This window comes from Podarcis pityusensis (assembly GCF_964106645.2).
Source record: "Podarcis pityusensis genome assembly, chromosome: 1".
NCBI lineage: Eukaryota > Metazoa > Chordata > Lepidosauria > Squamata > Lacertidae > Podarcis > Podarcis pityusensis.
Genome location: NC_138028.1, coordinates 83,691,702 through 83,709,720, shown reverse-complemented (window position 1 = coordinate 83,709,720; position 18,019 = coordinate 83,691,702). Strand labels below are relative to the sequence as shown.

At 40.2% G+C, this 18,019-nt stretch overlaps 3 protein-coding genes across 3 annotated transcripts; all 3 read right to left on the bottom strand.

Annotated features, from left to right (window-relative positions):
* Positions 1-2,226: 2,226 nt before the first annotated feature.
* LOC308471355 (olfactory receptor 5AR1-like) lies at positions 2,227-3,873 on the bottom strand. Its single transcript, XM_080995330.1, has one exon. The coding sequence runs from the start codon at positions 3,843-3,845 to the stop codon at positions 2,907-2,909; it is 939 nt and encodes a 312-aa protein (XP_080851456.1). The 5' UTR covers positions 3,846-3,873; the 3' UTR covers positions 2,227-2,906.
* Positions 3,874-7,819: 3,946 nt separating this feature from the next.
* On the bottom strand, positions 7,820-8,779 carry LOC308471144 (olfactory receptor 5T7-like; the record flags this gene model as incomplete). The annotated part of the gene is made up of 1 exon (XM_080995142.1): positions 7,820-8,779. One exon carries the CDS (start codon positions 8,777-8,779, stop codon positions 7,820-7,822), a length of 960 nt encoding a protein of 319 aa, XP_080851268.1.
* A 5,298-nt stretch (positions 8,780-14,077) lies between these two features.
* On the bottom strand, positions 14,078-15,040 carry LOC308463609 (olfactory receptor 5T7-like; the record flags this gene model as incomplete). The annotated part of the gene is made up of 1 exon (XM_080982175.1): positions 14,078-15,040. The coding sequence occupies one exon, from the start codon at positions 15,038-15,040 to the stop codon at positions 14,078-14,080; it is 963 nt and encodes a 320-aa protein (XP_080838301.1).
* Between the last annotated feature and the right edge of the window lie 2,979 nt (positions 15,041-18,019).

The window sequence follows — 18,019 nt, the reverse complement described above, 5'->3', positions numbered from 1 at the left end:
CCTTAAAGGTGAGGAGGAACTCCTTCCTGATTCATGGCCCATCAAGACTGCAAAACCCAAAATGGGTGACACAGGTTAAGCTCAACAGTGAGCCATACCCTTCGCCATGACATCACAAAGCGTGAAATACTCTGGCATCACAGTTTACCTCAAACATGCCTCAAGGAACTCATCATCCGTTTTAATCTATTCCTTTCCCATTCACACCTGCAACACGAAAAGGATAACTTAGTGCTTCTTCCCCCACTGCTCAACTATTACTGCTCTTAACCCCTTATGAAGGTCAGAAGGAATGTCTCCACCCCCATCATTCAGTCCGAACACTGAGGTCCAGCTCCAAGGGCCTTCTGGTGGTTTCTTCACTGCAAGAAATGAGGTTACAGAGAACCAGGCAGAGGGCCTTCTTGGTAGTGATGCCCACCCTGTGGAACACCCTCCCATCAGATGTCAAGGAAATAAACGACTATTTGACTTTTAGATGACATCTGAAGGCAACCCTGTTTAGGGAAGTTTTTAATTTTTGAAGTTTTATTGTGTTTTTAATATTCTGTTGGGAGCTGCCTAGAGTGGCTGGGGAAACCCAGCCAGATGGTCAGGGTATAAATAAGAAATTATTATTATTATTATTATTATTATTATTATTATTATTATTATTATCATGATCATCATCAGAGAGTATAATGTCATTCCCTAAGTCTGACAAGTGGACTCCATCAGCTCTGTAAAGTTCCTGTCTCATGTGTGTAATCCCATATAGTTTCAGATTTACAGTTATCTCTCTCTGCACCTTCTAGGAAAATATGGATGTCTTGATCTTAGATTGGGTGTTATTATTTAATTTGGTTTATCTGTCCTTGTGGTTCTATAGCAATTTGAAAACTAATTAAAAAAAACTTAAACCCCTTTAACAAGTTGCCCCTTCAAAAAAAAAAAAAAAAAGGAGCCACTTAAAAACTGCTTTTTTAAACCATATATGATATAATTAAATTCCACCTTAACTCTGAAAAGGCTATTGCAACCTTCCTAAAAATACTTATAAATAAACAGACTATTACCAGAAAGGCTTATCCCCCTTAAGGAGAAAATGGAAGTGTCTTTTGTAACACATGTCACAGCTTTTAGTACTGACCATAGATATTACCGGTACTTCATGGATCACTGCCTTGTCGTGGCGAAGGGGCTTGAACAACTCAGAGAAGCTGTGAGCTATGCTGTGCAGGGCCACCCAAGATGGACAGGTCATAGTGGAGAGTTTTGACCAAACGTGATCCACCTGGAGCAGGAACTGGCAAGCCACTCCAGTATCCCTGCCAAGTAAACTCCATGGACAAAGATAACAGGCATATAAAAGTTATGAAGACAGGAGTGCCTGGCGTGCTCTGGTCCATGGGGTCACAAACAGTTGGACATGACTAAACGACTAAACAACAACAACAACAACAACAACAACAACAACAACATAGATATTAGAGGTGTGTACTGAACACAAGATTTGGTTTGGACCTTGACCAGATGATTCAGAAAGTGGTGTGTTTTGACCTGCACCACTTCAGAGGCTACTTGCTTTGCTCAGACCCAAAACAGAACCTTGTTCTGGAACAACGAAGCTTCAAGTTTCCCCATTCACTATAATGGGAATATTTAAAATGTTTGTAATGCCTTAACTTTTTGAAAGAACTGCTTGAGTATAGGATTGTGCCTATAGAAACCACTCTCTCACTTAAACAATCCAACATTTTTTCTTCACTCTAAGTAACAGAGCAATATACGCAGAAATATAGATATTTAACAGTCTTCATCATCAGTCACCACCAGTTGAGTCTTTGTTAGCACATATATGAAATTAGGAATTTTTTTACCCCATATGAATCTCTTACATTGAATTACACTTGCCAGTTATATATCTTTGAAGATCTTTGCTATCTTTTTTTTGTTTTCATCATCCCAAATAACCTGGTTTGTTTAGCAAGCTTGGCCACCTCACAGTTCACCCCAATGCCAAATCATCTCTGAACCACCTAAGCACCAGCACCAAGTCGGATTGCGGGGGCAGGGGGGGCAGATTGTAAAGTTGCATAATAATTTTTGGATTATAACAAGCAGAATTTGTATTTTTATTTATTCATAAATAATTAATATGCAAATCATGAATCACCTTTCTCATTTTCAAGAAACCCTTTCTTATATTGACAAAGCTACTTTTGAAATGGTAGTTGCATATGTTAATAAACTTTACATACTTCTAAGCCAAGCGAAACACAGGGCTAAGCAAAAGACAGAAGACAAGCTCACTGAGAGATGGTCCATATCAAAAAATCACTGGAACAATCAATTTCAAGCCAATGTGCAACCAATGTGATTTGAAAATCTAAATTCCAACACGTCTATATTTGTGCCTTCTACTTGTTTATTTGTCTGGTTTTGCACGGTAATAGCAATCAATACAATCTCCATATCTATCCCTTCTAAGCATTAAGAACCTTCTAAAAATCTACCCGTAGTACTACAGCTACTACTACCACTATGTTCTCATTTTTATTTCTTGTAGATACTGTACGTACAAATATATTATTTTTCTTCCTTTTGGTTACTTTATGAAGGCATGTGAAAATCTTTATTTAAAATAATAAGGTATGGATGATATCCAATATATTCAGAGCTCAGACCTATTAAAATCAATGAATGTACATTACTAAAATTCAGCGGTCTCATTGTGCCAGCCTGGCACAACGGGTATAACTAACATTGAATATCATCCTGTATAACACTGGATATATATAGATAATGAGCATTAGTTTTTATTCCTATTTTTTCTTTTGTTTTACAATTCTCTCCCCTCCCCAACCTTCAGGTAAATCAAAGAGCTAACCCATTGCTATATTCTTTCCAGTATGCGACTGCTACATTTATCTTGAAATCCCGAGTCTCTCCATTCCTTTAATCAAGGCATCCTTCACATCTTTGTTCCTGAGGCTATAGATCAGGGGATTCACGAACGGAATCAACACTGTGTAGACCACTGCGATTATTTTATCCTGCTCCAAAAAGTAGCTGGAACTGGGTCTCAAGTACATAAAGAGGAGGGTCCCATAGAACAAACTGACGGCGGTTAGATGAGAAGTACAGGTGGAGAAAGCTTTGTGCTTGCTGTCATTGGAGCGTATTCTGAGGATGGTAGAGAAGATGCAGGTATAAGAAATGAGAACTATGGACGTGGTGGTAACTTCATTGAATCCAACAATGGTAAAAACAAGGATTTGGTTGAGAGTGGTATCAGAGCAGGCCAACTTCATCAATGGTGGCCCATCACAAAAGAAATGGTTAATGACCTTAGAATCACCAAAGGACACTGTTAAGGAAAAACCTATCTGTACTGTTGCATTTAGGAAGCCCACCACAAAAGAAGCAAACACCAGCAAAACACATAGTCTTTCAGACATGATGACTGTGTACATCAGTGGGTTACAGACGGCCACATAGCGATCGTATGCCATGGCTGCCAAGAGGTAACATTCTGCTGTTGCCAAAGCAATATAAAAATACAACTGAGTGAAACAGCTAGAGTAGGAGATGGTTTTTCTATGTGATATGAAGCTCACGAGCATCTTGGGTGTTATGACAGAGGAATAGCACAGGTCCAGGAAGGATAAGTTGCTAAGGAAGAAATACATTGGCGTCTGAAGCTGAGAGCAAGTCCTCACGATTACAATGATCCCAGCATTCCCCAATACTGTGATAATGTAGATCAGCAAGAAGACTATGAAGAGGATGATTTGTAGTTCAGATCGATCTGTGAGTCCCACAAGAATGAACTCGTTCACTATAGTGCAGTTGTCCCCATCCATGTGCACTTGCAAACATACTGTTATTGGAAAGGAGGAAAATAATAAATTTCAGTGTCATAGGTAGCAAATCAGATTTTGAAAAGCTGCTATGAGAAATACAAGATTATTTAACATTCAAAATCTCTTAGGAAATATCATCATTTTTTAGAAAAAAGGAGGAACTTGTCTGAGCAATCTCCAGTTTGATCCTTTAACTGAAAATACACAGGTGTTGTTTCAGTTACTGTTCTTTCTCCTTTTTTTTTTAAAAAAGACCCCCTTCTAAATATATTTTTATATTGTGAGAAAATTAAGAATACTGAGCAGTGCAGAGGCACTAGAACAGCAGGATAGAATGTCCTATAAACAATATATAAAAACAAGAACAAGAATAAAATGGGAGAAAGGGGAAAGGATATTGTAGGCCACTTTTAAGAACTCCAGCAATGATGAGTTATTTGGACTTAAGCTACACCCAGTTGACTTCATTTAAACTCAGTATCATTTCCTCAAGTGCTGGGAATAGCAACTGATGGTAGCACTGTTTTGTTCATATCCTGTTTATGAGCTTCCCATAAGGATCTGGTTGTTTAGGTCAGGATGCTGAATAAGACAGGTCTTTGGTCAGAGCTCTTCTAATGTTGTCGTTAATGTAACATACTGATGTTACACGCCAAGCCAATAAAGGAGTTCCACATATGGAAGCAAAATTCCACAGATGGAATGTTCTCTATATATGGACATGGGCACCAGGTTAAGAAATATAAGATGACAAATCATATGGGAAAGAAGCAAATCATTTTCTTTACGTCAGCATGGATGTCTCTCACTGATAAATTTAGGTAGAATAGTTATCTCATTTTTAGCCATAAATGATTTAAATTCATTTTGAATTCTCTGAGAATCTAAGGACAACATCAGCTTGTATACCACATTGAAGAAAAGGAGAGATCTGTACTCACCACAGTTTCAGGCAACAATTATACCAGCAAGGGAAGGGGGCATATTGAAGTTGGTTTCTTAATTATTATTCTAGGTTATTATTCTAGGTCTGAAGTGCATGCCTTCTTTTAGTCATCAGATTCCCAAATGAAGATGTAGTTATTTTATCTTGAAGATCTGGGTTTGGGTAAACCCATTGGGATCCTTCCACCTGATGGACCTCTGCAGTAATAAGTCAAGCTGCTCTGTTAATAATTCTTTGTTTACCTTGTGACTTTGCCAAGATGTTTTTGGTTTGATATGGAGGAATCTCTGAATAATACACAGTGGAAAGATATTATGGATGAAATGGTTTTGGATGCTTCACACTGACAGACCTCATTGGAAGGGAATATAAACTTCCACAAACTGTTACAAAAAGTAGCTTTATTATACTGTCCTTTCTTTGTTGGTGAAGTGCCAGGATTTTACAAGACAAAAAAGTAATTTTCTCCATACTGTACGTTAACAACAAAACTCCTGTGCGGTTCTAGCATACAGAGATTTGTTAGTACAATCTCCCATGGGGCACTGGCTAATGAAACAGTTGCTGGATTCTCTGTTAGTGCCATCTGTAACCATAAAGGAAACAGATTTTTGTGAATTCTAATATTTACTTATTTATTACATAGACCCTCTTCTTCACCCAATTGTCCCAGGATGAGTTACAAAAATACCACAAATAAAACAGGTGCAAGTTATCTTGAATATATTAAAATAAATATGCAAAATATGATCGGATCCTAAAGGACTACAGTTGGTGGGAAACAATCTGCCCCATGGGATATGGCTTGGGAGCAGATGAGAGCATCTAAGATGCTGCTTGAAAAACTGGCAAGGCATTTTTTAATATTAAAAAAAAACTAGAGAAAAGAAATGAACATAAGAGCCCCACTGCATCAGACCAAAGGCCCATCTAGACCAGCTTCCTGTTCTCATTCTCTCCACTTTTGCTTCCTGGCAGCTGTCCAGTATGAGAAGATCAATTGCCATTTCCCCATGATTTGGAGAATGATTTTGGACCTGCACCTTAGAGAGGTTTACCCATAACAACAATGAGACCTCACATAACCTCACATAACCTAAACAGTTTGGCGTTGGGGTCTATTGATGATGCCAAAATCAACAAGCAGTACTTCTAGTACTAACAGTATTCATGGTCTCGAAATACTCATTTTGCCAGCTATGTTCCAAAGAGGACTCTCTTTTCTTCAAGTTCTTCCTCAGGATCAAAACGTAAATTGAAAATATGTTGAGATTTTTAGGCTAGCATTGTTTGCATTAACCAGACTGTCTTCTTGCTCAAAGTCACCTTCCAGGGTAGGTATTTGACACATACCCAGAAGCTGATTAGTTTAACTCAGGAATGGCTAACCTACAGCCCTCCAGATGCTCCTGGACTAACATCACCCCTGATCATTGACCATATTGGCTGAAACTGATGGGAGTTGGGAGCCCAGCAGCATCTGAAGGGACACAGGTTCTCCACCTCTAGTTTAACCCTTTATTCATGATGAAACTATGAATTATTGCTGATATGGACCTGAACCTTTTATGAAATGGTATTACAGAGCAACACATTTCCTCCAAGCAATCAGCTTTATGGGAATATTCACATTTGAAAAAGTCAAGTGTACCCCAAGGGCATGTAGTTTGGTTTGTGTATGAAGGACTCATTGTCAAGTGCAGACTGGGATGGCAGACTCTAGACTCTAGAGCAGCGGTTCTCAACCTGTGGGTCCCCAGATGTTGTTGGACTACAACTGCCATCATCCCTGAGCTCTGGCCTCGCTAGCTAGGGGTGATGTGAGTTGTAGTTCACCAACATCTGGGGACCCACAGGTTGAGAAAGGATGCTCTAGAGGGAAACAAGGCAGGTGAAGAGAAATGAAGAAGCTGAGAGAGCAGATTGAATGCTGGACCAGAAGTCCAAGTAGATTCTTCCCTTCATGTGGGTGCGCTGTTGATGGCTGTGGAGAGCTCAAAGGGCCTTCTTAGTAGTCGCGTCTACCCTGTGGAATGCCCTCCCATTAGATGTCAAGGATATAAAGTATATTTCCTATTTTTCACACCTTGCGCTTGTTATGAGGAATCTCTGAACATCTGTCATGGAACTTTTGCACACTGCTTTATTATATGTTTAGTTGTTGTTGCTTTAAAAAACAACAACCCTGACCCTTTCTCCAAGCAGAAGGTAAATTATTAATTTATTTGCAGTGTTTATGTACCGCCCAATAATTAAGGTTCTCTGGGTGGTAGAGTAAACATGGCCTCCTTGTTACCTTTTTATCCTCACAGCGATTCTATGAGGTATATAGTAGTATATATTCTATATTCTATATTCTATATTCTAAGTAGTAGAATATAGTAGAATATTTTATATTCTACTATAGAATATTTTATATTCTACTATAGAATATTCTATATTCTACTATAGAATATTCTATATTCTACTATAGAATATTCTATATTCTACTATATTCTATATTCTAAGTAGAATATTCTATATACTAAGTAGTAGTGATCGGCCCAAGATCTCCCCATGAGACCACTCTGGCTTTTGTGTTTCCTCACAATCTTAAGATCTCATGTTCATCTCCACAGCCCTCTCTCATTGCAACCACACATGATTTGTGGTATCTTCTACATATTTATTGTATGAGGCAATCATAGATAAGCAATTTAAGAATAGGGCATTACTTTCCTAGAATTGACTTACTCTCTTTTATTTAAAAAACAACAACTCAACAATTTTGGGGGTTTCCTAAAAAAATCTCAACAACTTTTGGGATGTCCTGGTTTTTGCTTTTTGAAATATGGCAACCGTAAGCTACAATGAGCACTTCCAGCTTATATTATTTGCTGAACTCATATTGATCCTTAAGATCATCATATAGGTAAATGACAAGAGAGGCTACATTTTTGTAATTTTAATATTGGACATGCAACACCATACATAGATGCTGATAATGGACTAGCAATAAAGCTCTTGTGGAAATGTTTAGAAATTGTTGCTAGCTACTCATTTTGTTACATACCTTCCTCTGAATGCCTCCTAAGGCATCCTTAACCTCCTTGTTTCTCAGGCTGTATATCAAGGGATTCAGTAAGGGGATGACAATTGTGTAGAACACAGCAAGGGTTTTGTCCGTGACATCTTGAAGAAACGATCCACTGCCAGAGTTTGGTCGGAAATGCAAGATAAGAATTGCCCCGTGGAAGATGGTAACTGCAGTGAGGTGTGAGGTGCAAGTGGAGAACGCCTTGAGTCTACCTGCCCTTGAGCTGATCCTCACAATGCTGATGAGAATGTACATATAAGAGACGATGACACTCAGGATGGTGGTTCCTTCTACAAACCCAGCCTCAAAAAAAATCAGGCGTTCATTGATGTAAGTATCCGAACAGGAAAGTGATAAAAGTGCAGTGATGTCACAATATACATGATTGATTTCGTTTGATTGACAGAATGACAGCCTGAAGGTGAAGACTGTATGGAGAAGAGAGTGCAGAAGCCCAAGAGCATAGGACCCCACCACCAGAAGTGTACAGATTTTAGGAGACATGAGGACTGGATACAGCAGTGGTTTACAGATAGCCACATAGCGATCATATGCCATTGCAGCCAGGAGAAAGCACTCTGTGCTCCCCAGACCTATCACAAAGTACATTTGCAATGCACATCCAGTGAGGGAAATGGTCTTTTTATCTGCCAAGAGATTCACAAAAGTCTTAGGGGCAACCACAGAGGAGAAGCATGCATCGAGGAGAGAGAGGTTGCTGAGAAAGAAGTACATTGGAGTGTGGAGCTTGGGACAGGCTCTTATTAACACAAACAGTCCTAGATTTCCCACCAAAGTAGCAATATAAATAGCAAGGAAGATTAGAAAGAGGACAATCTGTAGTATGAGATTGTTTGTTAACCCTACAAATACAAACTCATTGATTATTTCGGTGAAGTTTTTCTCTTTCATTGCATTCAGATTGTTTTATTCCAGAGCTGTAAAATAAAGAAACACGACAACTGAGAAGAAACGACCATTTATTCATCATGCACATGAGAAATCTATGCAATTCATTTGCCACCAGTGACTCCCTTGTTTTATTTAGACAAATATAGGAAGGATTTCTATCAAAGGTACCAGGCGCTTGGGGATAAAGGGAGTGTCTTACCTTCTTCTTCAGCTCTACAAAGGTATCTGCTATACAACATGGGGGCCTAGTTATAGGTGGGAAAGGATGTGATGAAGACACCCACACAAACTAAGAATGTACCCCACACAGCTAGCACATCCTTTGTTAATGTAGGCAACTGGCTATACCAGGAGCAATGTAGAAACTCTTTCAAAAATTACTTTTGGCATTGAAAGTGAATACCCTCCAGCCCAGAGGAAAACCATGCATCTTTTGGGGCTGCAATCTCAAAGGAGCCAGGGGACTTGTGCATAAACACAGCACCCCAAAATGGGATGCCCCACTTAAATTGGGACAGTTGAGGGGTATGAAAGTGTGCCTTTGGTTCTGCTGCTACAAGAATGCCGCTGTTAAGAGTCTCTATTACTGGGGGTGTTGAGAAAGAATATGTAGTCAAAGTTATGCAAGTAAATTCAAGAGTTCGACTGAAAACTTCCTCTCACTTCTGTTTTAAGTGTATAATCAAGACACTCAGAGTACATTTACGATAATCATTACGCATACTTGCAATTTTTACAGAAGCTATTTTGACTGTTAAGAGGGTGCCTTAGAAAAAATTCTGCACATTTTCCTTCCCCTTCTAAACAAAAATGACACTGCAGGATCTGGTATCTGTTACAGCTAAGTAACAACTCTGACTCTTGGATTGCTGAGCATAATCTTCTCTTGAGAACAATGCTTGGAAGGTGCATGCACTACAATATTGAAGAAAAATAATCAGTGCAGAATGCTGATCAGCTGGCTTGCAGTGGAATCACGAAGCACTCTTTCCTTTCTCTGGAGAGCATAAAAAAACCATAATTCTTTAAATGTATATAAGCCTGCATAACAGAGCGCATATAAATAATGCAAACAGCAAACCAAATAACAAACAAATAGGCAAAAAGCCTGCCACAAGGATCAGTCAAACATGCTTCAAAATCATCATTAGCAGAAGAAGTGCATATATGTGCCAAATTAAGCGCAAAGTTGGGGGAAAGTTATGCAGAAAAACAAGGTGTGTGGTTGCAGGAAAACAACACACTGACTCCTGCTTTCTTATATGTCTCTACTTACTCTTAAAGGAAACTGGGGTGGTAGAAGATCTGAAGAAATAAATGGAGAATGAAATTGCATCAATGGAACTTAATTCCAGAGAGATAACTATGTTGGTCACTTGCAGTAAAACCCAAATAGAGAAATGTGATAATGAGCACAGTTATTGTACCCAGAAGCATTCTTAGACAGAGTCCACTTTGTCAGCTGCACGGAATGGCATGTATATATAACTGTAGAGCTTTTATTTTATCCCTACCACCCTCAGGGCTCCATGTCCTTGGAGAACTGCACAGAATTCATCGTTTTGGGAATTCATCTATTGGGAAAATGTGCTATACTCTCCCCAAGACTCAACCGCATTGTTTGTTTCTGATAAAAAATAATAATTCCATATGAAGATGCAGAGCCTACCGAATACATTTTGGCACCTCAAGTGGACCACAAAAAGTGCCCCCTCCCTGCTAGGGAAGAAGGAGTGAATAAAGATTAACAAAGGGGAAATAAAGATCTGGGATCTGCTACCCCTGTGGATCTTGCCGCCTGAGGCAGTTGCCTCACCTTGCTTCATGGGTGGGCCGCCCTTGTGAAGAGGCAAAGAGAAGGGGAAGAGTATTGTTAGCCCTAACAAAACAAACTTATATGAAACTACAACCATAGCTGTCAACTTTTCCCTTTTCTTGTGAGGAATCCTAATCAGAATAAGGGAATTTCCCTTAAAAAAGGTGAAACGTTGACAGCTATGGCTACAACTGGAAGAATTTTGGGGGCATCATAGACTGGAAATGGATAATATTGTTTCATGAAGGAATCCCAATAACGTAGGAAGCCAAAGCCAGATCATTGGTTTATCTGAATGAATATTGGCATTGGAGGGCAGCAGCCATGTGCAGGACTATGCACTGACTGGCAGTGGCTCTCCAGGGTTTCAGGGAAAGAACCTTCCCAGCACTACCCAGAGATGCTGCACATTGAACCTAGGATATTTTGCAGGGGAAGCATGTGATCTTCCATCAAATTCGCATTGACACTTTGTCACAATTTGTTTTTCTGGGAAAGGGTTGTAACTCCGTGGTAGTGCATCTGCCTGCAGAAGGTCCCAGGTTTCTCTCTCTCTCTCTCTCTCTCTCTCTCTCTCTCTCTCACACACACACACACACACACACCAGACAACAATACAAAACAGTGAGATGGCAGGAATCAGGGTTGCCATATGTCCAGAATTTACAGGACATATCCAGAATACTGCAGTCGGAGTCAATGTCTGGGCAGAAATCAGCTAAATGTCTGGGAAAATCTGGATGTATGGCAACCGTGTTGGCAGTGTTTTTGCCGATTTCCTTCAAAAATAGTGCATTTTTTAAAAAGCATTTTTGCCAAAAAATAGTTCAACAGCTTTTTAGTTCGGATTGTCACTTTTTGAAATAGGGCAACCCTAGCAGAAATACAAAGTACTGGTAGGTACAAGTGCTGAAGAATGGAAATACGTGGGACTGAATTTTCTAATAATAAATATTGATATCCATTTTGAATTTTATCTCTTTTGTTCAAGGAAGGACCTGGGGGAGGAGGAGATTTAAGCAGCTGTGGGAAAGTGAGGACTTGCAGTCTCCATAACTGCCTCAAAGGGGCTAGGCCTCTGAAAAGTGTTGCTGTGCTGACACCCCTGAGCAGACCTTGTTTCTTCTAATAAAGTTAATGTCACTTACTCTGTGTGATTTATTGCTGGCTAGCTTCTGACATAATGTCAAGCCAAACACTTGAAGAGGGCCTAATTGAGCCTCACAATAGAGGAGATAGGTTGACTGTAGAGGAGATAGAGGAGGAGATAGGTTGACTGCCCTTTTTTAAATTTTTCTATTCTAAAAAACACTTCATAGCCTAAAGTCATGCAAGCATTGTACAGTAAGAGAAAATAGGATAAAATATAAAAGAAACAAACTCAATGAACTAAAAGCAATAAAATCATATCTACAGTTATAGACACTGTAGAGAATGACTGAGGCACACATCAGGGAAAGCCTTCTTAAACTTTCTGCAGGCAGTGCAATGGCATCTCAGATACTTTTTGAGGTGGCTGGCAGACAGCAGCTCCTTCTTTCTCTGCTTCTCTCTGTGTGAAAGTTCTTTGTCACATCCACAGCCCTGCTGTACATCACAGGTAGGACAGGAGTTGGGAGCAAAAAGACTGTTGCACCCGCTTGGAACTGAACCAGGCGCAATGTTTTCATACGATGGTAGTAGCATTGGGAAGGGATCCCTTTCAAGACTTTCCACTGGTCACCACTCGCAGCAATCCCATTGGTGATACTTCTATCTGGCCATACATTTGGTGGATAGAAAAGGGTGCTCTGTGCCAATGGAATGATGTTGGCATCACTTGGCAGGCAGAAGGTGGGCAAGATGGATAGATGGACAACTCTGTCAAATCCAAGCCCTCCCTCCACCCTTGCAGAAAGGGGGCTTTGACTGCTTTATAAATTGCAATTTCAAAAAGAGCATCCCAAAAGCTTCTTGCATACACCCCTACACCCCCGATTCCGCCCCCCTCCCCAACCCTGTCAGCTTCCATGTCCCTCACTATAAATATATAACATGCTCAGTTTAGGACTGACAGGTACCTACTGCCATATAATGTAACACAACAGGGGAAAGGTTGGTAGGGGAGATAAAAGCACCCGTTCCTCTCTTCTGAAACTCCCCACTTCCAACAAAGTCTAAAGAGCACTACTGTCTGGAGCCCTGGGCAGAAGCAAACCTCTCAGGGTGTGGATAGGTTAGCAAGGATGTAAAATGCAGCCACCTAAAACTAAGGTAGTGGTTTCAACACAAACGGGAGTTTATCTAGATACACAGAAGAAATTTTGTAAATTAAAATCACACACTGTCAAATAATCTGTCAAGAGTTCCAGAATGTGAAGGAGGCGGGGGAGAAAATGGAGGTGGGGGAAAAAGAAGAAAATAGGTTGTTCAATCCTCAACAAATTATAGAAATGAATATGGAATGTGAAGTAAAAATAAAATCCCTTATAGGATGTAATTTAACCTTTCCAACGCCTGTACCACTCTCCTCCCCCAATTATCTAGATGTAAAATGCTTAAGGCAGGCCCACACTAGTTTTTCTGACAGCTAATTCATACCCTCCACCAACATTACTCCAATTAAAATAAGGAGGTCCTATTCCAGAATGATAATGATGATTTTATTATTTATACCCTGTCCATCTGACTGGGTTGCCCCAGCCATTCTGGGTGCCTTCCAACATATATAAAAACATAATAAAATATTAAACATTTTAAGAAAACTTCCCTATACAGGGCTGTCTTCAGATGTCTTCTAATGGTTGTAGAGTCATTGATCTCCTTGGCTCAGGGGTTGGATGCCCTCTAACATTTCTCTGATGAAAATAGGGACATCCTAAGGAAAAGAGGGGTGTTCCAGGATCAAATCAGAAACTGGATTGGCTTTTGTAAATTGAGAACTGTCCCTGGAAAATAGGAGCACTTGTAGAGTTTGCTAATTTTCATGTCCTGAAACTAATCTCTTCAAGAGTTCTGAACAGCACTGAAAGGTTCCTGTTCCAAGTTGACTGAACAGGAGCACTTCTCATATTCCCTATGGCTTAGGGCAGGAGTGATGAACCTGTGATTCTTCAGACATTGCTGGACTATAACTCCCATCTTGCCTGATCATGAGTCTGATGGGAATTGGAACCCAATGACACCAAGAGGGCTACAGCAACTCCCCATCTCTGACTTAAGGAGGTGGGGATACAATGCACTATTAAGCACTATGTTAATCATACAAAAGAGAATAGTTAAAACAGTGGTCAAACTCCATATTAGGGGATACACCATATATCATTCATAGCATAGAATGTTCCCTTCATTCATCTTGGAATAATATGGACATAGTTTAAGGGAAACATTACATTCCTCACCAAATCAGCACATAGAGGCCAGAAGGAATTTGGTGCATCCTTCTTTCTTTCCATACTTTACAGATTTAATAATGCCATGCCCATTTGATTTTATAAGGTTCATTAACAAAATATTTTGTCACACACCTTCCGCTGAAAGCCTCTCAAAGCATCCTTTACCTCCTTGTTTCTGAGGCTATAAATCAAAGGGTTGAGCAAAGGGATGACAACTGTATAGAACACATTCAGTGTTTTGTCAAAGACGCCTTGAACCAAAGATTCATCGCTAGAGGTTGGTCGGAAATGCAGAATGAGAATTGCCCCATGGAAAATGGTAACCACGATGAGGTGCGAGGTGCAGGTGGAGAAGGCTTTCAGCCTGCCTGCGACCGAACTGATCCTCACCACAATGTTGGTGAGAATATATGTATAAGAAACTACAACGCTCAAGATGGTGGTTATTTCTACAAGACCAGCCACATAGAAAATCAGGAGTTCATTGAGGTGGATATCTGAACAGGAAATGGCCAAAAGTGCTGTGATGTCACAGAAAAAGTTATTGATCATGTTAGACCTGCAAAATGACAGCTTGAAGGTGAGGACTGTGTGAAGGAGAGAGTGCAAAAGGCCAAGAGCATAAGACCCCAACACCAGAAGAATGCAGACTCTAGGAGACATGAGGACTGGGTACAGCAAGGGTTTGCAGATAGCCACATAGCGATCATATGCCATTGCAGCCAAGAGAAAGCACTCTGTACTCCCCAGACCTATAAAAAAGTACATTTGCATTGCACACCCAATAAAGGAAATGGACCTTTTCTCTGCTAGGAAGTTCACTAATGCCTCTGGAGCAAACACAGAAGAGAAGCATACATCCAGGAAAGACAGGCTGCTGAGAAAGAAGTACATTGGAGTGTGGAGCCGGGGACTGGCCCTTATTAAGGCAATCATTCCTAGATTTTCAACCAAGGTAATCATATAAATAACCAGGAACACCAAAAAGAGACTAGTTCGTAGTGTAGGGTTGTTTGTTAATCCCACAAAGGCAAACTCACTGACCACTGTTGTGGAGTTTTCTTCAGACATTGCACACAGGTGAAATGTCCAGATCTGAAAAAACACCAAAGCATGGCACAGGTAAAACAATACTTTACAACCAATGTATGGAATTCATTGTCAGCAGTGGCAGGGATGACTATGAGCTTGCATTACAGTGGTGCCTGGCAAGACGAAATTAATCCGTTCCGCGAGTCTCTTCGTCTTGCGGTTTTTTCGTCTTGCGAAGCACGGCTATTAGCGGCTTAGCGGCTTAGCGGCTATTAACGGCTTAGCGGCTATTAACGGCTTAGCGGCTTAGCGGCTTTAAGAAAAAGGAAACAAACTCGCAAGAACTCGCAAGACGTTTCGTCTTGCGAAGCAAGCCCATAGGGAAATTCGTCTTGCGGAACGACTCAAAAAACGCAAAACCCTTTCGTCTAGCGAGTTTTTCGTCTTGCGAGGCATTCGTCTTGCGGGGCACCACTGTACTTTAACAGAAAACTTATGCATGCTTGAAGGACAAGACCTTCAGGCATAGTTTGCTGCAGGCTTGTGTTCAAATCAACAAATAGTTTAATGCAGCATCTTAGAGACTAACAGATTTGCTATGCTTTTAGTCTGCAATCTTATGCACACTTACAAGGGAGTAAATCTCACTGAATGCACTGAGACCTACTTCCAGATTACTAAACATTCATAGGATTGTACAGTCTGTGGCTAATCTGAAATGTCAATTACAGAAGCAGCATTATATATCTGGTTATCAGATGCTTGTGAAAAAGACCAGGGAATGGCCACCCGCCCCATGCCTTCTTTGTGGGCTCCCCAGCCCAAACAGTGGGCCAAAGTTTGAGGTGAGTTACTGAATGAACTTTATTACGGTCACAGACCAGGATAAAAAACAACAACCATAAATAAATAAAATAGCAGTTAGGATTTTTTTCAAACTGATAAATATTAGAGCAAATAAGGACAAAGAAACAAACATAGAATAAAACATCTGAATAAAATACAAGATTAAACACGGATAATGGATGGATAAAAACTGATAATTAAAACAGATAAGAACTAAAAACAAATAAAAACACGCAGTTAAAACAACTGTAAGAGCATAAGAACTAAAAGACTCACAATTAAAACAACTATAAGAGGCTGCAGAGTAGAAGCCTCTGAAATAGAGGACACTCACAACATTAGAAACTGATGTGCAAATATGGTTAAAACAGACAATTAAAACAATGTACAACAATAAATTTAGAAACAATGTTACTGAATTGGATGGAGGTTTTGTGCTCAGCATTGGTGGGATAGGGAGCAGTCCCCTCAGGGCAGGAGTCTGGGGCAAAAGTCCAAGGCACCACACAGTAGAATGAGCAAGAGGAATCCCAAATGCACCAGGTTGGGCTTGTCATAATTTAAAAAAATGAAATCACCATCTAAAGAGGAGGTATCTGTAAGACCACCAAGTCCATGTTTAAAGTTACCTATATGCACAACTAGAGATGTGGGCTGGGGTCAATGAAGAAGGATGATGGAAGCTGTAGTCCAACGACATCTAGGAGGCATAGATATTTTGGGGAAGCATTGTCAATTTGTGCAGGGAACTGTCTATACAGTGGTACCTCGGGTTAAGTACTTAATTCGTTCCAGAGGTCCGTTCTTAACCTGAAACAGTACTTAATCTGAAGCACCACTTTAGCTAATGGGGCCACCGTGCCGCCGGAGCATGATTTCTGTTCTCATCCTGAAGCAAAGTTCTTAACCCGAGGTAATATTTCTGAGTTAGCAGAGTCTGTAACCTGAAGCGTATGTAACCTGAGGTACCACTGTATTAGATACAGTGTGAGAGCTCAGAATCATGAATTGCTTCTAGTACAGGGTTTGCCTCTTACATTGTTCCTGCTGTAGGCATACTTCTGCATTAAAAAGCCAGCAAATCCAACACCATCTAAAATTGTGAGTGTTGGGAAAACAAATCCAGTTAGAGTCTTTGCAAACCAATTAAAAGAGCTTAGTTGAGATTCCTGCATTGCAGGGAGTTGGACTAGATGCCACTCAGGGTTCCTTCCAACTACAGTTCTATGATCACGTAGGAGTAAACCCCACTGAACACAGTAGGACTTATTTCTGAGTATGGATGGTATCTAAGACTGTTAAATTGGATTATCACTGCATCTACTCCGGAGATATTTACTCCTGTGCTATGAACGGCCAAAGAATTCATGCAAGTCATTTCTTTCATTTCACATACTTCTATCTACATCAACACAAGAAAGCACAGCATAAAGTGCACTTTTGCATACTTTTACATACCTTTGGAAATAAGCTCTGCGCAGCTTCTGCATAAACAGCGGTGGTACTCTGTTGCAGTGAGAGGGAGAGAGAGAGAGAGAGAGAGAGAGAGAGAGAGAGAGCGCTTGAGGCAGATAGATCAGCAAGTTCATGTAAGATGTAAAATAATATTAAAATGAACTAGATGTGTTGAATCACAGGGATCTGATAATTTGCAATAACATTTTCTCTCCTCAACTCTAAAATAAGCTACAAATGTTCCCTTAATCTGATTGCCAACCCCCTGATTGTTGGTACCATATGGGTACCATAAGGAGCTCTGTTCCATTTTCTTTCTTCACCAATCTTTCCAGTGACACTTGGTTCCTAACATTACCTTTCCTCCAGATGTTATTCTCTCAGCAGTCCTGTTCTTTCAGAATTCTTAGCATAAATAGAATGTCTATTCTGATCTGAATTTGCAAGAGACTACCTTGCAATTTATTATGGAGCACTTTTGTTTGGCTGCTGTAAGATAAACAGCTGACAGGATATTGAGGTTCCTCACACATCACTTTTTCAGACTTTAATCCCTCCTGAAGTCTCATAGAAACTAAAACGACCAACAGGCAGCTAATTATTATTTTTTGCCTCTTAATGGAAAATGAGGTGAAATGGCGCTGTCGAGCAGAATTCCAGAGAGAGAAAGAGTGAAATATCACCATCACCACCACCAACACCATCATCTCAGGGCAG

What these genes read in the sequence shown, in the direction of transcription:
- LOC308471355 (XM_080995330.1), bottom strand. Translation starts at nt 3,845, where the DNA reads ATGGATGGGGACAACTGCACTATAGTGAACGAGTTCATTCTTGTGGGA.